Here is a 23,183-nt window from a genome sequence, read left to right on the forward strand (position 1 = left end):
TAGGATTAATGAGTTATAAGGGAATTGATCAAATGCTACCAAGAATGATCACTTCTCTTCAAACTCTCTGCCAAGATCGTGCCAGCTTGGGTGACAGAGAGAGACTTTGTCTCAAAAAACAAAAAACTTTGAATCCTTAACAGAAGAAATAAAATTTCACAAATTGTTTGAGTGACTTGAAGAAAACTCATGGGAAAAGACACTGGGAAAAATTACCGAAGAAGAATAAGAGAAGAAATGAGATATACCCAAATTAAGAAGGTCAATAGAACCCAAGCTTTTATATTACTGCTTGAAGGAATCTGATTTCTCTGCTGATTTGGTGCATTTTCAGATGAGAAAAAGTTTTTTTTTTCCCATTTACAAAACAATATCAAATGTGTAAGCAAGAGAGATTGAGGAACATTTTCCTTCTATGTTATAAGAACATAATAAACTCAAACTCATGGTTTCCTTACGGAAAAATTTAAACAAATAGTATTATAGGATTTTGTAACTGAAGAGAATAGAAATCATTTAACCTATTTCATTTTATGGAGAAAGGAACTATGGCCCAGCGACTTCAAGAATACCAAAGCTTAGATATCCTGGATCCAGTCCAATATTCTTTACACCACATCACATTACTTTTTCATTCTCGGTCTACTTCTGTTACATATTCCTTCAAATAAGCTATTTTTCCTTCTCTTTTTCTCTTCAGTGTTTACTTTAAAAATATTCTTTTTCTTTGTGAACTTATGTCAAAGACATTAAACTTAGCAACAGAAAAATCTTCATTGAAAGGTAAATTACTGAATTACTTTGCAAAAGCACTATTTTAAAAGCCCTCTAGTTATGTCCACATACTAAACAGATGTATGCATGTGCATAGGAAACCGTTCACCCAACACGTTTACTGACCACAAGTGTTCTGAGTGTTAAGGTGAAAACAGAACAAAATGACAAAATCTCTGTCTTCGTGGCATTTATTGCATTTTAGTGTGAGAGATTATAAATAAAGTTAAAATGTATAGTGTTTTCAGTGGTATTAGACAGAAAAATATAAAGCCAGGAAGGACATTTTTTTTTTTTTATTTTTTTTTATTTTTTTTTTATTTTTAATTATACTTTAGGGTTTTAGGGTACATGTGCACAATGTGCAGTTTTGTTACATATGTATCCATGTGCCATGTTGATTTCCTGCACCCATTAACTCGTCATTTAGCATTAGGTGTATCTCCTAATGCTGTCCCTCCCCCCTCCCCCCACCCCACAACAGTCCCCGGAGTGTGATGTTCCCCTTCCTGTGTCCATGAGTTCTCATTGTTCAATTCCCACCTATGAGTGAGAACATGCGGTGTTTGGTTTTTTGTCCTTGCGATAGTTTACTGAGAATGATGTTTTCCAGTTTCATCCATGTCCCTACAAAGGACACGAACTCATCATTTTTTATGGCTGCATAGTATTCCATGGTGTATATGTGCCACATTTTCTTAATCCAGTCTATCGTTGTTGGACATTTGGGTTGGTTCCAACTCTTTGCTATTGTGAATAGTGCCTCAATAAACATACGTGTGCATGTGTCTTTATAGCAGCATGATTTATAGTCCTTTGGGTATATACCCAGTAATGGGATGGCTGGGTCAAATGGTATTTCTAGTTCTAGATCCCTGAGGAATCGCCACACTGACTTCCACAATGGTTGAACTAGTTTACAGTCCCACCAACAGTGTAAAAGTGTTCCTATTTCTCCACATCCTCTCCAGCACCTGTTGTTTCCTGATTTTTTAATGATGGCCATTCTAACTGGTGTGAGATGGTATCTCACTGTGGTTTTGATTTGCATTTCTCTGATGGCCAGTGATGAGGAGCATTTCTTCATGTGTTTTTTGGCTGCATAAATGTCTTCTTTTGAGAAGTGTCTGTTCATGTCCTCTGCCCACTTTTTGATGGGGTTGTTTGTTTTTTTCTTGTAAATTTGTTTGAGTTCATTGTAGATTCTGGATATTAGCCCAAAGAGGATACAAACAAATGGAAGAACATTCCATGCTCATGGGTTGGAAGAATCAATATCGTGAAAATGGCCATACTGCCCAAGGTAATTTATAGATTCAATGCCATCCCCATCAAGCTACCAATGACTTTCTTCACAGAATTGGAAAAAACTACTTTAAAGTTCATATGGAACCAAAAAAGAGCCCGCATCGCCAAGTCAATCCTAAGCCAAAAGAACAAAGCTGGAGGCATCACGCTACCTGACTTTAAACTATACTACAAGGCTACAGTAACCAAAACAGCATGGTACTGGTACCACAACAGAGACATAGATCAATGGAACAGAACAGAGCCCTCAGAAATGATGCCGCATAGCTACAACTATCTGATCTTTGACAAACCTGACAAAAACAAGAAATGGGGAAAGGATTCCCTATTTAATAAATGGTGCTGGGAAAACTGGCTAGCCATATGTAGAAAGCTGCAACTGGATCCCTTCCTTACACCTTATACAAAAATTAATTCAAGATGGATTAAAGATTTATATGTTAGACCTAAAACCATTAAAATCCTACAAGAAAACCTAGGCAATACCATTCAGGTCATAGGCGTGGGCAAGGACTTCATGTCTAAAACACCAAAAGCAATGGCAACAAAAGCCAAAATCGACAAATGGGATCTCATTAAACTAAAGAGCTTCTGCACAGCAAAAGAAACTATCATCAGAGTGAACAGGCAACCTACACAATGGGAGAAAATTTTTGCAACCTACTCATCTGACAAAGGAAGGACATTTTTAAATAAAGACCTTGAGGCCGGGCACGGTGGCTCACGCTTGTAATCCCAGCACTTTGGGAGGCCGAGGCGGGCGGATCACGAGGTCAGGAGATCGAGACCACGGTGAAACCCCGTCTCTACTAAAAATACAAAAAAATAGCCCAGCGTGGTGGCGGGCACCTGTAGTCCCAGCTACTCGGAGAGGCTGAGGCAGGAGAATGGCGTGAACCCGGGAGGCGGAGCTTGCAGTGAGCCGAGATTGCGCCACTGCACTCCAGCCTGGGTGACAGAGTGAGACTCCATCTCAAAAAAAAAAAAAAAAAAAGACTTTGAGAAGAGTGATCAAGCCAGGTGGATAGCTGACATGCAATGAACAAAGAGGGGTAGGAAATGGAGGCCAGCCACTGTACAGATTTTGGCATTTACTCTAAGTGAGCTAGGAAGCCACTGGGGGATGAGCAAAGGAGAGAGGAGAGACATGTTCTGATTTAAAAGAGAATTACTCCAGCTGCTGTGTTGGGAATGTACCACAAGTGCAGTAATCCCAGCAAGAGATAATATCTTGGACCAGAGTGGTCGCAGTGGGGATCATAAAACATGAGTCTGAATATATTTTGAAGACAGAACCTGCAAAATTTGCTAACAGACTGGATAGAACTGTCAAGAAGAGGAAACAATGATTTTATGGTTTTTGATCCAAACAACTGAAGGATGGAACTGCCATTTACTGAGATGGGGCAGGCTGACTGATTAGCAAGTTTTGGGAGGTAATATCACTTTTAGATCCAAGTTTAAGGTATTTATAATGCATCGAATGAGATGTCAAGTAGTCAGTTGAATCTTGAGTTCAAGAAAGAGGGTGAGACTAAAAATATCAATTTGCAAAGTTGTCAGCGTCCAAATATTTAAAACCAGATCACCAGATGAGATTACCTGCAAAATGAGCATAACCTGAGGCACCACAAAATAAGAGGTACAAGACTAAGAGAGAAATTAGTGAGATAGAAGGCAGTCAAGAATCTGTGCGAGGCCAGGTATGGAAGCTCATACCTGTAATTCCAGTACTTTGGGAGGCTAAGGCAGGTGGATCACTTGAGGTCAGGAGTTCAAGACCAGCCTGGGCAACATGGCGAAACCCTGACTCTACTATAAACACAAAAATTAGCTAGGTGTGCAGGTGTATGCCTGTAGTCCCAGCTACTTGGGAGGCTGAGGGAGGAGAATCGCTTGAACCCAGGAGGCGGAGGTTGCAGTGGGCCAAGATCGCACCACTGCACTCCAGCCTGGGTGACAGAGCAAGACTCCATCTCAAAAAAAGGAAGAATCTGTGCGAATATGGAACCAAGTGAAAATACTATTTTTTAAGGAACCACAATCAACTACATCCAGTGTTGGGGATAGGTCAAATAAGATGAGGATTACTAAACGTACATTTACTTTATAAACTAATACGGTTAATCACCAACCTTTGTTTGGATAAACAAAGGTTCCAATATCGCTCCCCACCCCTCATCTACTGAATTCTGGTCTGTTTCTGCTACCATTTATTCCCATCCCTGCACACTATTTAATATGCTTAAAATACCACTCAAGACTTAGAGCTTCTAACCCACGTCTCATTTATTGTGGTATAGTACTGAACTAAATACGTTACAAAACTAAAACTGAGCCCTGGTATCTACAAAACATTAAATTTTCTCAAAATGGAAACGAAACTCACTCTCCGGCCCTTCTTTGGTCTCTTAAGCCACACTGCAAAGTGATTCCCATTTCTGGTGATGTTTCCAGGACGAGCTTTTGACTAAATCTGTGTAAACTGACCATAATGGTTCCCTTCTACTAACTAGTCAGTGGAGTATGTAGGCGACATGTGCAATCCCAAATTAACCAATTCTATAAGATGAATTTAAAAAGTCCAACTATGAAATGTCAAATATACAAAAAAATTTCATGACATCCAATGTATTAATGTTATCTTGTCATATTTGCTTTTTTGAAGAAATAAAAATTTTAAAAGTATTATGAATACTGCTAAAATCTCCCTCTATTTACAATCCTCTCCTCCCCTTATTTTTCTCTGCCAAATGCAACCATTCTCCTAATTAATTGCCTGATTAGATTCTCATGGGTGTTTTGGTGTTTTTACTGCATATCACCAATTTTATATATTTAGGATTTTTACAGGAATGACACCATGCCACACAAAAGACTACTTTTCAAGCAGTTTTAGGTTTATAGGAAAACAGTAAAAAGTACAGACAGTTCCCACATATTCCCTGCCCCCACACAGGCAAAGCCTCCCGCTACATCAACATCCTGTTACCAGAGTGGTACATTTGTTACAACTGATGAGCCTACATGTACTATCACCTACAGTCCATAATTTACATTAGGGTTCATTCTTGGTGTCGCACACTCTATAGGTTTTAACAAATGTATAATGATATGCATCCATTAGTATCAAACAGTATTTTCACTGCCCTAAAATCCTCTGTGCTTTCCTTATTCATCTCCCTCAACCTCAATCCCTGGTAACAACTACTGATCTTTTTACTGTCTCTATAGTTTTGCCTTTTAAAGAATGTCATATAGTTGGAAGTATAGAGTACATAGTCTTTCAGATTGTCTTGTTTCTTTTAGCAATATGCATTTAAGATTCTCCATGTCTTTTCATGGCTTAATAGCTCATTTCTTCTTAGCACTGACTAACATGCCCTTGTCTGGATATATCACAATTTATCCATTTACCTACTGAAGGACATCTTAGTTGCTTCCAAGTTTTGGCAATTATGAATAAAGCTGCTCTGTGTGGACATAAGTTTTGAACTCATTTGGTTAATTACCAAGGTGTGCTATTGTTGGGTCATATGGTAAGAGTATGTTCAGTTTTGTACTGCCTCTCAAAGTGATTGTACCATTTTGCCTTCCCAACCAACAATGAATCAGAGTTCCTGTTGCTCCACATCCTCACTGGCATGTGGTGTTGTCAGTGTTCTGGGTTTTTTGTTGTTGTTGTTGTTGGTGGTGGTGGTAAAATATACATAACAATAAAATTTACTATCTTAACCACTTTAAAATTTAGAAAATTTCAGAAAAACTGTAGTAAAAAACACATAACATAAGCTTTACCATTTTAACTATTTTAAAGTGAGTTTGGCAGCATTAAGAATGTTCATATTGTTGTGCATCAAATCTCCCAAAACTATCCTGGTCTTGCAAAAACGAAACACTACATCCATTAAACAACTCCCTGTCTCCTTCCCTCTATCCCCTGGCAACCATCATTCCTTTTCCTGTTTCTATGCATTTGCCTATTCTAGGTACCTTGTATAAGTGGAATTATACAGTATTTTTTTTTTTTTTGTGACTGGCATATTTTGCTTGGCATAATGCTTATGGTTCATTCATGTTGTAATATGTCAGAATTTCCTTCCTTTTTTAAGTCTAAATAATATTCCACTGTATGTACATACACATTTTATCTATTTTATACATTAAATAACCTTTTGCTTCCACCATTTGGATACTGCAAATGCTGCTACTATAAACTAGAATGTACAAGTATCTTAGTTCCTGCTTTCAATTCATCTGGATATATACTCAGAAGCGTAATTGCTGGGTCATATAATAATTCTATTTTTCACTTTTTGGGAACCACCATTCTGTTTTCCATAGTAGCTTCACCATTTTACATTCTCAACAATAATGCACAGGATTCTGAATTCTCCACATCTTCACCAACAGTTATTTTGTTTTTGTTATTTTTATAGTAGTCATCTTAATGGGTGGGAGATGGTATAGTTGTTTTGATCTGCATTTCCCTAATTACTGATGTTGAGCATCTTTTCATGTGCTTATCGGCTATTTTGTTTATCTTCCTTAGAGAAATATCTTTTCAAGCCTTTTGCACATTTTAAAATAAGGTTGCTGGTTTTTGCTATTGTTGAGTTTTAGGAGTTCTTTACATATTCTGGATACTACTCCTTTATCAGATACATCATTTGCAAATATTTTCTCACATTCTGCAGGTTGTCTTTTCACTCTTGATTGTTTCCTTGGCTGTACATCAACTTTTCAGTTTGATGTTTTTCCACTTGTCTATTTTTGCTTTTATAGCTTTGCTTTTAAGTGTCTTATCCAAGAAATCAGTGCCGAGACCAAAGTTATAAAACTTTATTTTCTTCTATTTTACCAGTTTCAGATCTTATGTTTAAGTCTTTTATCCATTTTGAGTTAATTTTTGTATATAGTCCAAGGGTCCAATTTCAGTCTTTTGCATGGTGGATTATCAAGTGTTCCCAGCACCGTTTGTTAAAGGACTATCCTTTCTCCAATGTGTAGTCTTGGTATCTTTGTCGAAGATTATTTGCCCGAATATGCAGGGGTTCATTTCTGGGCTCTCTATTCTGTTCCACTGTTTATGTCTTTATGCCAGTACCATACTGATTTGACTACAGTAGCTTTGTAATATGTCTTTCAGTCTGGAAGCATGAGGTCTCCAGGCTTGTTCTTTCTCAAGATTGTTTTAGATATTCAGAGTCCTTATGGTACCTTATGAAGACTGCTTTTCTATTTCTGTAAAAAATGCTGCCATGATTTTGATAGGGCTTGCAATGGAACATTTAGACTGCTTTGGGTATCATGGACATTTTAACAATATTAAGTTTTCCATGAACATTGGATTGTTTTCCTTTTGTGTTTATTTCTTTCAGCAATGTTTTGCATATAAGCCTTTAATTTGGTTAGGTTTATTCCCAAGTATCTTTTCTGACACTATTGGAAATGAGATTTTCTTAATTCCCTTTTCAGATTGTTCACTGTTAGTGTATAGAGACAGCTGTTTTTCTGTATGTTGATTTTGCTGAATTTATTAGTTCTAATCATTTTTGTGGAATCTTTAGGGTGATTGTGTCATCTGTGAACAGAGATAATTTTACATCTTTGTTATAGATTTGGATGTCTTTCATTTCTTTTTCTTGCCCAACTGCTCTAGCTAGGGCTTCTAGTACTATGTTGAAGAGAAATGCCAAGGGTGAGCATCCTTGTTTGTTCTGTTTTGAAAGAGTCTTACTCTGTTGTCCAGGCTGCAGTGCAGTGGCAGTCACTTCAGTCTCAAAATCCTGGGCTCAAGCAATCTTCCCTCAGCTTTCCAAGTAGCTGGGACCCCATGTGCATGCCTGCATGCCTGGATAGTTTTTATTTTATTTTTTCTTTGTAGAGACAGGGTCTTGCTATATTGCCCAGGCTGCTCTCGAACTCCTGGGCTCAAGTGATCCTCCCATCGGGGCCTCCTTCCAAAGCACTGGACTTATATGCATGAGCCAGCACACACTGCCACTGCCTTATTTCTGATCTTACAGGAAAAGCTTTCAGTTTTTCATCATTGAATATGTTGTTTGCTGTGGGCTTTTCATATATGGACCTTATTATGTTGAGATAATTTTCTTCTATTCCTAGTTTGAGTGTTTTTATCATGAAAGGGCACTGAATTTTGTCAAGGTTTGATACTGAACTTTTCCTCCATCAACTGGTATGACTGTGTCATTTTTGTCCTTCAGTCAGTTAATGTGGTGTATCATACTGATTTTCATATGTTGAATCATCCTTGCACCCCAGGCATAAATTCCACTTGGTCATGGTATGTGATCCTTTTAATGTGCTATTGGATTTGGTGCACTAGTATTCTGTTGAGGATTTTTGCATCTATTTTCAAGGATACTGGCCTGTAGTTTTCTTTTCTTATAATGTCTTTTCCTGGTTTTAGTATCAGAGTAGGGCTGGCCTTGAGTTTGGAACTCTTCCATTTTTTGAAAGAGTCTGAGCAGGACTGGCATCAATTCTTCTTTAAATGTTTGGTAGAATTCACCAGTGAAGCCAATGATCCTGGGCTTTTCTGTGTGGGGAGATTTTAAAATTACTGTTTCAATCTCCTTACTACTTATAGGTCTAGTCAGATTTACAATTTCTTCATGATTCAGTATTGACAGGTTATATGTTTTAGGAATTTATCCATTTCATCTAGGTTATCCAAGTTGTTGGTATACAAGCCACACATATCCTTTTGCAATACTCTTTTCTCTACAAAAACATATGAAAAGTAAAAACACTGTCTTACAGAAGAAAATATCAAAATATAGGTACATAAATAACTGCTCTAAGAGTTCAGGAAAGGGAAGATTCATATGAATTGATGTGATTAGTGAAAACGGAATTGTGGAGGTTTAAGTTCAATGTGGAAGCATAAATAAGAAACGGCAAGGTAAAGGGGAGACTAGAAGGTGTTTCCAGGAGAGACCCAACAAAAGCAAATACAGAAAAAGCAAAACTGAATGTTAAATGTGAGGTGGGTTCATTTGCCTGAAGTAGAGAGTCAGAGATGAAGTTAGTTGGATGGGGAGTTATCAACTAAAAAGGTAAGAATTAATTTGGACAAGTAATTTCACTTTTAGACCTTTACTAGCATTTATGCAGCAAACACTCAAATATCTGTTAAACCAAATTGAGAGCCTGAAATGCCTAGCTAATTAAGAACTTTTCAGTGCCTCTTAGAGATAATAGGAAGCCACTGAAGGTTTCTGGGTTGAGAAGTGAAAACAGCAATGATGTTCTGGGAAGTTTACTGAAGTAACTGCATTCTAATGGTTCTCATCTGGGGTGAGTTTGCCACACAAGGGATATTTGGCAATTTCTGAAGACTATTCTTGGTCGTCACAACTGGGTGGGGGGCGGGGGGTGTGCTACTGACATCTAGTAAGAAGAGGCCACAGATGCTGCTAAACATCCTACAGTGTACAGGACACTCCCCCATCCCCCAACAAATTATCTGGCTCAAAATGTCAATAGTGCCAAGGATGAAAACCTTCGCTGTATTCTAATATGAGTTACTCTCATGAGAATTCAAATTAAGTTCAAATATGTTTGGAAAAATGTACACACGAAAAAGGAAACAATCCAAAAGACTAACAGTAGTGAGAATATGAAAGATTATTTTTATTTTTCCAAAGTGTTTTTACAATGATCATGCATTACTTCTATCAAGAGAAAAAACAGACTTAAAAATTCTGACTTCATCACTACGCAATCTACACATGTAACAAAACTGCACTTGTACTCCATAAATTTATATAATACATAAGATAACCTTAAAAATAAAAATTCTAATTTAGTTACTAATTCTAAACAGAGTACACTCCTGTTTTCTTTAAAAAAAATTTTCATTTAATTCCCTCAAATATTTACTTAAATGCTGACTACAGGCTCTGTAATGAGACTTAAGAATATAGTGGTGTACAAAATAGGTAAGTTTCAGGGAGCTTATAGTCTGAGGGGAGAAACTAACACTGAGTAAACACACAAATTATCATCAGTGCTCTTAAGGAAACCGGGGGGCTTAACTTTCAATTAACTTTTTCAGGGATGGCCTCTGCGAATAAATGACTTTGAAGCTGAGATTCAAAGGATGAGAAATAACCATGTAAATGAAGGAAAGAGACGGGGACTGGAGGCGCAGAGAAAGCATTCTCACAGACAGAGCAGCATGTGTGAAGGGGTGAAGAGGAGAACACCACTAATGTGTTAGTGGAATTAAAAGAAGATAAATGAATGAGAGTATAAGTAACGAAGGGAGATAGTAGAGCGAGAGGGAGGAGAAGTACACAAGGACCAAATATGGTACAGCCTTGAAGGTCTCAGTAAGGAGTATGGAAGCTAAATGTGGTGAGAAGCTAATGAAGCAGGAGAGGTGAGAATTGATTTATTATTATTATTATTTTTTTTAAAAAACATGCAGGTTATTTTATGAACTGGAGAAAGGCAATAGCAGAAACAAGGTAACCACTCTGGGGATGAGACAATAATGATTTGCCCCAGATTATGACAGTGAGTAGAAAGTTAACAGGAAAGAAAGAACGGAGGTGGACATTAACATAATGTCATATTTACAATCTTGTCTAAAAGAAACTGCTCTTTCCAGGGGTGCTCCTGGAGAAGCAGTCAAATGATGTTACTTCTCATGTGATACCCCTATACTCCTCACAACACAGAAGACTGTTAGTGTGAGTTGGGAAGAAAGCACCTGACTCAGGAAAAGCCAATCCATAAGCAGGCCAGCAGTAAAAACAATCTGCTTCAGCTTGGGCACAGCTTATTAGCTCAGTCAGATTATCTCTTAGTAATTTAACATAGAATTACGTAAAGACTAAGACAGTCAGTAGCTAGGGAAAATAAAACTTAGCAGCTGGCAGAGCAGAACTTTGCAGATCCATGAACACCTACCATCAAGACAATCTTACCTGACGTCTTGGATAATATGAGAACTGGTCCCTGAACTTCCCTAATATCCCTACTTGACCTAGTCTGAATAAGGATGTGTTCCTTGCATTCTTAAACGCCTAATTCAAAACAAGTCCCCATTAGGATAGGATTTTAATTCTACAGATGCAGAAATGGAGGCTGAAAAAATTATTATTAAACTGTCCTAATGGCAAATAACTAGAGATGCAATCCTAGGTGTTCCCACATTAAAAACTAAGCTTTTGCATAAATCTCAAGGAGATATCAGATACAAAACATTTAGGCTTTTCTTTCTCTTCAAACTTAAGGTATAATACTCATTGTAAATTTGAGTTTAAGAAAGAAACATAAGGAATCTAGCTCATATTGATTGAATTTACCCACAGAGCCAGCTTAAGGCTGACTGAGAGATCTTAGAGATCTGGACCTATTAGAATGTAAACTTCATGAGAATAGGAACTCAGCCTGCGTTATGTACAACCTCCAACAGAACCTCCAATACAGATGCTGAATAAATATTTGCTTAACAAATGAATTCAATACAGGGAAGGGTAGAAGGGAAAGTCAGTGAAAAAGAGCTGCTTAGAGTTCAACTGTGACCCCCAAAAAGTGGAAAGTTGTCACAACTCCCACTCATCTCTTACGTTTTCTATTGTTGTTTTTAATATTAACATAACAGCTTTGAGATATAATTTACATACCATATAGTTCACCCATTTAAAGTATACAATTCAGTTATTTTAGTACATTCACAAAGTTGTGCATTGAACACCACTATCTAACTCCAGATGACTTTCAACATCACAAAAATCAGCTCCATACCCACTAGCAATCATTCCCTTTTCCCTCTGTCCCAACCCCTGGCAACCACTAATTTATTTTCTGTCTCTATGGACTTGCCTATCCTGGACATTTCATATTGTGATACTGTGAAATATTTGGTCTTCATCCCATTTCCAGACATACAACTTCTAAAATCCTTAAAATCTATGCAGTGATGAGTGTCTTTTGAAGGCTAATGAATGACTGGTGACTGGGGGGCCCTAGTTAGTTTCAGGATGAGGGCTGATCACTGGAAAGACCAAGACATGACTAGAGAATTGGCACTTTCAGCCCCACCCTCCAACCTCTGGGGAGGGAAAAGGGGCTGAAGGTTAAGCTGATCACCAATTGTTAATGATTTAATCAATCATGCCTACATTATGAAGTTTCCATAAAAACTCAAAATGGGTTCTGCGAGCTTCTGGATAGCAGAACACATGCTGGTGCCTAGACGGCATGGAAACTCAGTGCCCCTTCCCATATACCACATCTGGCTGTTCATCTGTATCCTTTGTAATATCGTTTATTAAAAAAAATCAGTAAACATAAGGAAAGTGTTTCCCTGAGTTCCGTAAGCCATTCTAGCAAACTAATTGAACCCAAGGAGCGGGTAGTGCGAACTCTATGTATAGCCAGTCAGTCAGAGGCACAAGACATAACCTGTGCTTGTGATTCCATCTGAAGTGGGGGACACTCCCATGGGACTGAGCTCTCAACCTGAAATCTGATGTTATCTCCAGGTAGACAGTGTCAGAATTAAATTGAATCAGTGGATACCCAGCAGGTGTCCGTTGCAGAACTGACTGCTTAGCTGGTGCGTGGGGAAAAACCCCCATACATCTGGTGTCAGAAGTATTGTGTTGAGTGACTGTATGAAAGGGCAGTGTAGGAAAAAGAGTTAATTTTATTTATTTACATATCATCTCAAATATAACTGGAATTATAGAATGTGATCTTTTGTGACTAGCTTCTTTCAGGAAGTATGTTTTCAAGGTTCATCCATACCGTTGCATGTGTCAGTACAATAGTCCCTCCGTTATCTGCACAGGGTGTGTTCCAAGACCCCCAGTAGATGCCTGAAGCTGCAGATAGTACCGAACTCTATATGTAGTATGTTTTTTCCTATGCCTACATATCTATGATAAAACTTACTTTATCAATTAGGCACAGTAAAAGATTAATAATAATAAAATGGAACAATTATAACAATATATTGTAAGAAAAGTCAAGTGAATGTGGGATCTCTTTCCCTCTAAATATTAATATCTTGTTGTATCACATATTCACCTAGTTTCTGATCACAGTTGACTGCAGGTAACTTGAAACTGCAGATAAGGGTGAACTATTACACTTCATTTTATAGCAGAACAATACTCCATTGTATGTATATACCATACTTTGTGCATTCATCAGTTAATGGGTATTTGGGTTGTTTCCTTCTTTTATTTTATTTATTTAAATTATTTATTTATATTTATTTATTATTTTTGAGATGGAGTTTTGCTTTTGTTGCCCAGGCTGGAGTGTAATGGCCCGATCTCAGCTCACTGCAACCTCCACCTCCTGGGTTCAAGTGATTCTCCTGCCTCAGCCTCCGAGGTAGCTGGGATTACAGGCATGCACCACCATGCCTGGCTAATTTTGTATTTTTAGTAGAGATGGGGTTTCTTCATGTTGGTAGTGCTGGTCTCCCAACTCCCGACCTCAGGTGATCCGGCCCGCCTTGGCCTCCCAAAGTGCTTGGGATTACAGGCGTGAGCCACTGCGCCCAGCCAGGTTGTTTCCTTCTTTTAGCTGTTATGGATAATGCTGCTATGAACACTCATTTACAAGTTTTTGTGCAGACATATGTTTTCAATTCTCCTGGATTTATATCTAATTAGTAGAACTGCTGGGTCACATGTTAACTGTTTAACTTTTTGAGGAACTGCCAAACTGCATTGCAAAGCAGCCGTTACCATTTTACATTCCCATCAGGCATGTATGAGGGTTCCACTTTCTCCACATCCTCACCAACACCTGTTATTTTCTTTTTATATACTGCCATCCTAGTGGGTGTAAAGTGGTATCTCATCATGCTTTAGAGCTATGTTTCCCTAATGACTAATGAGGCAGATCCTATTTTTTATTTGTTTATTGGTCTTAATTAAACTTTTCATCATTGAGTATCCCTCATGTGAAATGCTTGGGAACACAAGTGTTTCGGACTTTGGATTTTTTGGGATTTTAGAATGTTTGCATAATACTTAGAGACTGAGCATCCCTAATCCAAAATCTGGTATGCTCCAATGAGCGTTTCCTTTAAGCATCACGTAGGTGCTTAAAGTTTCAGATTCTGGAGCATTGTGGATTTCAGATTTTTGGATTTGGACGCTCAACCTGTACTGTCATTGTTTTAAAGCTGGAGAATAACAAGGGAATTGGGAAAAATTATTCACAACATTAAGAGAAAAAACGTGAACAAATTTAAGGTGTTTGAAACAGCTGATCAACAATGAACCCAATTCTATAGATATATCTGTAGAAAAATGAACATCTCCACATAATATTCAAAAGTGAAATAAGGAACCAAACCTACCCTAAATAGGTAGGACTATAGGTGTGTGCCACCACACCCAGCTAAATTTTTTCCTTTTTTTAGAGACGAGGTCTCACTATACTGCCTAGGATGGTCTCAAACTCCTGGCCTCAAGGAACCAAATCCTCTGCACTATTTTAAAGAGAGCTGGAAAATATTTGGGTTTCACACCTACTAAAGAACTAGGAGTGATGTAACAATTATTTGAAAACCTTAAGGTATTATCTTGCTTGTTTTTCTGGACCAGTAACAGCTTAAAGTGGCTAAAAAGCCAGTGTGAAGAGGCAGAACAGGTGGCAAACAGGACAGGGCCATTTAATACAACCAAGCAGAGACAACTTAACATAGGTCTTTCAGGATAAAACTACTCAACTAAATAAATTTATGTAACACTTACCTCAAGGGTCCAGAAAGACATACTTTAAAAAACATAAAAAGTAGATATGTGCAAACTAAAGTTTTCATTAAAGAACAGGACACTGAGATAGACTATGATTTACCTTCTAATATTAGACAGTATGTCCATCACTGAACTAGTAAAAAACATACTATCTTAGGATTCCGACTTCTGTTGGCAAAAAATTCATGAAATTCCACGTTTGTCAAAATACATCGTTAATTAAAATCTAATTTACATTAAGTTTAAAGTAAATAAAAATTTAGGGAAAAAATGACAGGTGACCACATTGTGTCCGAATAGTAAATAAACAGCAATAGAAAATAAGTCAGCATTTAAAAATTTCTATCTATCTGAGATGAGATCTCATTCTTGTCACCTAGGCTGGAGTGCACTGGCACAGTCATAGTTCATTGCAGCCTCCACTTCCTGGGCTCAAGTGATCCTCCTGCCTCAGCCTCCTAAATAGGTATGACTACAGGTGTGTGCCACCACACCCAGCTAAATTTTTTATTTTTATTTTTTGTAGAGACAAGGTCTCACTATATTGCCTAGGATGGTCTCAAACTCCCAGTATCAAGCAACCCTCCTGCCTCAGCCTCCAAAGCAATGGGATTACAGGCATGAGCCACTGTGCCTGGGAAAGTTTAGCATCTTTAATAATCAACTTAATCTTGTATGACCAACAAATATCTATTACCTTAAATCATTTTCATTCTGGGTACTAAATAGTATGAATTATGGTTGTTTTCTGATTATATTTACAATCTTTTGAGAAAACAGTGACAAAATCTACATAAAGCATTTAGTAACCCACTTACAACATAGGATTAAAGAAGTCATAAACTAGTATGTATGTGACAATTTGGCTGAAGTATGTGGGAGAAAGTAGGTTTTCAGGTGACTGTTAAATAAGGGGAATAGGAAGCCTTCCCCAATTTGTATGATGTGGTTTGGATTATGGCACACAGAGGTACAAGAGGAATTTTGTAAGCAAAATGTTATTCTGATATAGAACATAGGGGTTTACTTGGATGCAATGTATGACTAAGTAAGTTGGCAGAAATAGTAAGAGGTTCCATTTACTCTGCATGTACTTTATGCTAGGCACTGTTAAACATTTCAAAGGCTTAGACAGAATTAAGTTAGCCTCCATAATTATTAAGTGGAGAAACCAGAGTTCAAACCCAGACCTAAGTCACTCCACAGTCCATGTCTTTTAACCCCTATATTATAAGGTCCTTTAAGAGCCTGTATTAATTAAAAGTGACACTCATGTGCAAAAGAAGCAATGATAAACTAAGAGAGTGGTACTCAAAGTATGGTCCATGGGCCCCTATGTGGGTCCTGAGACCTTTACAGAGAGTACACAGGGTCAAAACTATTTTCCTAATGATAATACTAATACTTTTTTTTAAAAAAATTGTATTAACATTTGAATTGATGCCATAGGGGTAAGACTGCTGATGCTTTAGAATGAATTAAGGCAATGACATCACGATGCAATAGTAGTCACTGATTTCACAGCTAAAATTTGTTTAAAAGCCAGCTCACTTAAGAATGTCCTTGAGGAAACAGTAAAAAATGATTACTTTTATTAAATATTGGCCTTTTCTAATTGTGTGAAAAAAATGGAGATTACATATAAGCCACTTCTGCCGCATACCAACTTCTACTGAAGGACGACTGTCTCAAGGAAAAAGTACTTGTGCAACTGAGTTGTGACCTGACCTAGCCACTGTTTTCATGGAACACTATTTTTACTTGAAAAAACTACTGACAGACAAATTATGGTTATTCAGACTTAATGGCTGGAAGATGTTTTCACAAAAATGAGCAAAGTGAGTCTATGGCTTCAAGGATAACCATTTATAGCATTTATTGCTAATGATAAAATTTCAGCTTTCTCTGAACTTGTCCTAGAGGCATGGTAAAAAAAGAAAAAAAAAAATTGAGCTTCCGAGAGAAAATTAGAATTTTAGAAAACTTGTATCCACTACCGTGAACCTGACAGATTCTCAATACTTAAGATTTTTCTGAATTGTGTGGTTATCATGAATTTTTTATTGAATAAAATATGTTAGCATTTGGAAGATGTGCATAACTCAGTGACATAATGTTTTCCAAATAATCCAATGCATGGTGTTACAAAAAGCATCAGTAAAAGATGGGTAAAAGTTATATCTGAAGTGCAAGACACACCAATAGATTTTAATGTAACAGTGTAAGAAAAGTTCACTCATGTGGCTTCAGATTCTACATTGCAATTAATCTTTTAAGAAACTACCTCTTGTGGAATTACGGTATAGTATCACTTAATCTCCATAATTATCCTGAAAAGCCTATGAAAACATACATACCTTCCTTTTTCAACTGTCTGTCTGTGTGAAGGTGGATATTCTTCACACACTTCGACCAAAACAGTGTATCACAAAAGACTGAATGCAGAAATAGATGAGAATTCAGCTGTCTTAAGCCAAATATTAAGACCCGAAAAAAAGGTTCAACATGGCCATTCTTCTCACTATGTATTTTTGGTCTTGAAAAATGTCCTTATTTTATAGGTGTCAATATAAAGATAGTTCCCATATTAACTATAGAAAAAGGAAGAACTCCAACCCTGTCTTTTACCAAACCTAAATGAAAAGCACAGAAAACAAACTGTGTTTTCTAGTGTTTGGAAGTCCACAAGTGACACACAATTTCCAAAAACCCCTCTGAGAAAAAAAGAAAACATTTACTGAATACCTATTATACCCCGTGGACTATGCTCAGTGCTTTCATATAAAACCTTTTCATCAAATTTGAGACTGGCATTAAGACTGAAAGAAGTCAAATGGAGGAAATATGGTAAAGTACAAAAAGAACAGACTCTGACACACCTGAATTAAAATCATTCCCTTGAATGTTATCTTACTAAATCAAAAGCACAAGAGTTTCTTCTTTAAAATTTCTTCTTTAAAATAAATTCAATATTTATAAGATTGAGAGAAATGTGAATACAGTTAAAAGCATATACAGTAGGTGCTCAAAAAGTTCCCTTCAGTCATACTCCTCTCTTCTGTTCCAAAACTAAACCAGCGAGTAAGTACCAAAATCAAAGATCAAGGTTAAATCTGATGACATACTCTTGTTTCATTCATCATTATAGGCCTCAAATAGATGAATGCCACTCCAGAAAACATTTAAAAATATTTTAAGGACCCACAACCACTATCAGGTATTAGAAATCAATGTTTAAAAACTATCTTTGCATTTTTTTTTTTCTAAAGTAGCTTCATTCTTTGAAATCTAAAGCACTCCTACAATTCTTCTCAATCTTGTATATTCATTTGACATACTTAGTGACTATGAAAAATAAGTGCATCTTGGTATCTCCAGGAAAACTATCAATGAAGCAGTTCTCAAACTGGCTACCTTGTAAACCAGGAAAATTGGCAGGAAGCACAAAAACAATCATTTAATTCCTAATTATATTTCTATCAGATATTTCATATTGTCACATGCTTGGACTATTATGTGAAAAATTAGACAGTAGTTATTTTAAGTATAGTAAATATGTTCCAAGATTTGTGGTGAGAGAGATCAGTCTCTAAAAGTTAACAAGACTTAATACCTTAACAATGCTTTTCACTCTGTACACTTTAACAAATCACCGAGGCTCTTTCAAAACAACAAAACAGCTGATCAATTTATTAAACTCTTGCCAACCAAGCACCTTTTTTAAAAAATGTTCAAGCTGACTTCATATTTTGTGTTTGTGTGGATAATCACAAGTTTCTAATTATGTAGCATTTTAATATTCTTTTATATTTAGGGTAAGTTGTTTTCTTAAAGTTGTGTTTTTAAAAGATCTAGTTATATTTTATGCTCTATTTGAACCTAGACACTTAGAACTTTCATCAAAAGTATGCAGGTTTATTAGGAAATCTACAAGAAAATTCCCCTCTACTTTAAAAAACATTAATTAGATGAGCTTAATTTACTTTATCCTGATAAGTTTTTTATTTCAAGTGTGGTCACTTCCCATTTCCTATGCTGCACTGTATACCCTCTTTTCTATGGTTACTATTCTCAAACTAAGACTGGGGATCTTCTACAACACTGTAAGAAGCAGCCACGCCATGGTGAATATCATCTGATAGTTCCGATAATTATTTTAAATGGATACTCAACATTTGCCTTCTTTGTTGCTTTTGTCTTTCAAGAAACTTAACATGACCACATTTTAGAGGAGCCAGAATGGTAGAGAGAGGTAGGAACAAATATCAGATGGAAATCTATGCATAACTTTCAACTCTAACACTCAGAAATTATAACTTTAATAGGGATCACTAATTTGGTGTGTCTAAACTGCCCTTCAATGAGCAGCTACACGTCTCTGTATTAAAAGCTTTCCCTATTACTTGTTCAATGTAACAACTTATACAAGCAGAGAGAAAAAACAGCCACTGAAAATAAGGGAGTAAGCGAATCAATTATACTGAATCTTGTTAAATCCCTTCCCTCTCCCCAAACAGAAAAGCTGAGGGTGATAAAACGCTCAGAGAATTGCCAGGCATCTTCCTAACATTACCTATTAATCTTCACAACACTCATGAAGCAGATGTCAAGTACCTCTAGTTTTACAGATGAAAGAACCATAAGACTAAGCGATTTCCCCCAAGGTCATACACAAAGTTAGAGATCAAATTAAACTAAACTCTAGGACTTTGTACTCTTCATCATTTCTAATCAAATAAACTGTTAGATCAAAATATGCTACAATTACCTCTCCCTAAATGCTATATACTCTGTACATAGGCTGTTCCAATAAGGTAGCCACTAGCCACATGTGGCTATTAAGCACTTGAAATGCAGCTAGTCCAAGTGGAGGTATGCCATAACTGTAAAATACAAACTGGATTTTGAACATATGAAAGGAATAACGTGAAATGTCTCAATTATTTTACACAAATTAGATGTTGCATGGTATTTTGGATACACTGGATTAAGTTAAATTCACTGGTCCATACTTCTTTCCAAAGACTCCCCATGAAATAGATGTCATCATAAGATCCAAATCAAAAAGCAATTATTTTTCTCAGAATTTGCTGTATTCTACATACATTATGTAACAAAATGTAGTAACCATATCTAAAGGGTGATAAGTGTTTAGAGAGATACAGCATATATGTAAGTAGGCTGATAAGTGTTTAGAGAGATACAGCAGATATGTAAGTAACAAATACACAAAACAGACCACTGTACTGTTCGCAAAATACAAAAAAGAATGTTTCTATCTCATTACAAGTATATGTGATTTTGAGTAAGTCACAGTGTGGACAAAGTATGACTTTCCATTAGAATCATATGTTATTTCCTTAGGTGGAAGTGAAAATATTCCTACCCCTAATGTATGCACAAGGCTATCAAAGTCACCAGAGGACAACCACAAGGCACTATGAATTTCTAAAAAAAAAAACCTGGCTAATGTCAATATATACTTATTTTTTAAAAGTCACACATCACAATATTCTTCTAATACAGCCTCAGCTCTTAATCTGATTTTGACTAAAGTACCAAAAGATATGAGGTAGGAGGAAACATCAATTTAAAAAATAAGGATAACTTCAGAAAGTCTGGCAATTCCACCAAAGGTTGAATGTAAGTTTCCATATGATCTAGCAATTCTATTCCTAGGTATATAGCCAAGAGAAATAAAACATACATCCACACAAAAATGTTCTTAGTAGTATTATGTAAAATAGCTGAAAAAGTGGAAACAATGAAAATGTTCATTAACTGAAGAACTGATAAATAAAATGTGATATATCCACGAGCTGGAGGATCATTCGGCCATAAGGACCATTCGGCCATGAAACACTGATACATTCTTGTTACAACATGGATAAACCTTGAAAACATTACATTATGTGAAAGAAGCCAGTTACAAAAGAGCACAAATTGTACAATTCCATTTATATGGAATATCCAGGATGGGCAAATCTAAGAAGACAAAAACTGGTTGCCTGGGGCTGGGGTAGTTGGGAATTGGAGAGTGACTGTTAATGAGTACAGGTTTCTTTTTGGGGCGGTGAAAATGTTCTAAGATTGACTGTGGTGATGGTTGCAAAACTGAGAATACACTAAAAGCCACTTTAAGTGGGTGAATTGTATGGCATGTGAATTACATCTCAATGAAGCTGCTAGAAAAATGAAGCCAGAAATGTAGAGGAAAAAAGGGTTATAGGGATCTGTCAAGCACCTAATTGCTATTTTTCTGGATTCTGTAATTTTGTGGTACTTACCAATTTTTAAGTTTTATTATTTGTGATTTTTTCTCATTCTAAGTATTCATATTAGTAAAAAACATTTTCACCACATTCTTTCACAAACAAGTAAATTTACTGAAAAATCATTGTTATTTAAGAAGCTCATTTTTATGGCATGCGAATTATCTCAATAAAGATGTGACATCTTTGCATTAAAAAAAGGGATCACAATGGTAATATGTTAACCTTAAAAGAACCACAGAATTAACAGCCCTGGACACTTAGTAGTCCCTCAAATTATGAAACCCACTAAAACGCATAAACTACTTTAAAGATAATATTAACAGCTTTGTAAAAAGCCCAAAAAATATCTCAGTCAAGCAAACTCTCAAGTTCAGAAATGCCATGGGAAGTTGAAGATTTCATTATGAAAACGTTACCGAGGAACAACATAAAAAATACTGCTTGACCACTTTCCCTAAAGCTAAACTCGTGATTAAGATGCAGAAGGGAAGTATTAAATCTATTTGTCTAAACTCTTAAAGCTGAAGGGAAGAAGTCTTCTATCAAAAATCTCAGTGGGGTGTGTGGGTATGCGTGTGTGCATGTGTGTATTTAACCCATACACCTTATGTAGACAATCTCAGGAGCAGCTGTATCTAAGACAATGAAGCTTTTTTTTTTCCTTTTTAAATAATCAAACGTGATGGTGCCATTCCCTAGCCCACCCCATCCCCCACTACCACCACCAGCAGGTGGAGGGAAAGGATACTGTAGACTAGAGGATGACAGCTTTGTATAACCCTTTGGACTTTATATGTAAGAATGCAGCTGGTGGTCTCCTCTCAGGAGGGGGTAAAGAGATTTGTGGACAAGCTGAAATAAGGGGTATCCTTTGCCTGGAAGAGGGCACACCGTGAGCCACATCTTGAATCAGCTATATCCAGAGTAAAACACAGGCCGCTGGAAGGCACTGTTAGCATCACCAGGATGGCCTCTCACGCCGGGGGTGTTTTTTTTCAACGGAGAAGTTGTCCTGTAGTTTGGATATTGGGGGGAGGCAGGGGTAAAGCGGGAGTCGGGAAGACCAGAAAAAATGCCTTTAAGTGGAGACGCCTCGGGCCTCGCTGAGGAAGTTCAGAGCCCCACTCGGTCGCCACACGCTCACCCTCCCATCCCCACCGCCCTCCTTCCCGCGGCGCCAGACGTCGGTGCCCGAGAGAGAGCCGGAATCTCCGCCACTGCCGGGGAGGGGGCCGCGGCCCGGCAGGGGCAGCACCAGCCGCACACGCACGCCTCCTCCGCACGCGCCGCGCCCAGCCTCCCCGCCGCGCGGCCCGGCCCCTCGCACCCGCGCCGGGCCGGCTCCGCCGGGCAGGCCTAGGCCGCGCCGGCCGTACCCGGGCACCTCGCTCCCCGGCGGAGGCGGAGCAGGCCCGACATAAACTTCCCGGCGCGCTAACAGAGGCGTCACGGACGGGCCGGCCCCTAGCGCCATTCCCCGAGGTCCGGAGGCGGCTCCCGCCCCTACTCCCCACATTCGGGGTCCCGGCGGAGACCGGCCCCAGGTCCACAGCCCCTACCCCTCCGGCGTCGTCCCCGAGTTTACCTCCAAGTCGCGGCCTTTGTTCTTGAAATTCTTGAGCCGTTGGTTGTCCAGTTTCTCGTTGTCCGCCATGGCCGGGCCGGTGACTCCTTCCCCCGCCCGGGCCCCGCGGGATCCGCCCCAACCACCGCGCCGCACCGACACTCCCAGGAACCGGGCCGCCGCCTGAGCTGCTGTGCCCGCCGCGCCGCCGCTTCCTTCCTCCTCTCACCTGCCTCCGCCGCGGCCTTCTCCTCTCCCCGCCCGCCCCCCCGCGCTAACCCCAGCGCGACTGCAGCTCCGGCAAAGACAACTGTGGGGCCGGGCGGCGGCAACGGCGGCGGAATGTGCTGCCGGCTGAGAGGGGGAGGCAGCCTCGATCTGCAGGCCCCGGCGCTGCGGCCACGCCCATCGCCTCCAGCCCAGCTCGCCCATTGGCCAACCAGGCTCCGGTGCGTTCGACCAATCTAAAGGGGCGATGGAGAGCCGGGGCGGAAAGAGCGA

The 23,183-nt window shown here is 38.4% G+C and overlaps 1 protein-coding gene across 1 annotated transcript in view; it reads right to left on the minus strand.

Moving 5' to 3' along the window:
- The window catches only part of KPNA4 (karyopherin subunit alpha 4), a 66,966-nt gene extending 43,903 nt beyond the window's left edge, over window positions 1-23,063 (minus strand). Inside the window, exon 1 of the mRNA XM_063620382.1 lies at window positions 22,704-23,063. Coding sequence (XP_063476452.1) covers window positions 22,704-22,772 — 69 coding nt within the window. The 5' untranslated portion in view covers window positions 22,773-23,063. The remainder of the gene's footprint in view (window positions 1-22,703) is intronic.
- Window positions 23,064-23,183: the final 120 nt, after the last annotated feature.

This window comes from Symphalangus syndactylus, chromosome 17, assembly GCF_028878055.3.
Source record: "Symphalangus syndactylus isolate Jambi chromosome 17, NHGRI_mSymSyn1-v2.1_pri, whole genome shotgun sequence".
Taxonomy (NCBI): Eukaryota; Metazoa; Chordata; class Mammalia; order Primates; family Hylobatidae; genus Symphalangus; species Symphalangus syndactylus.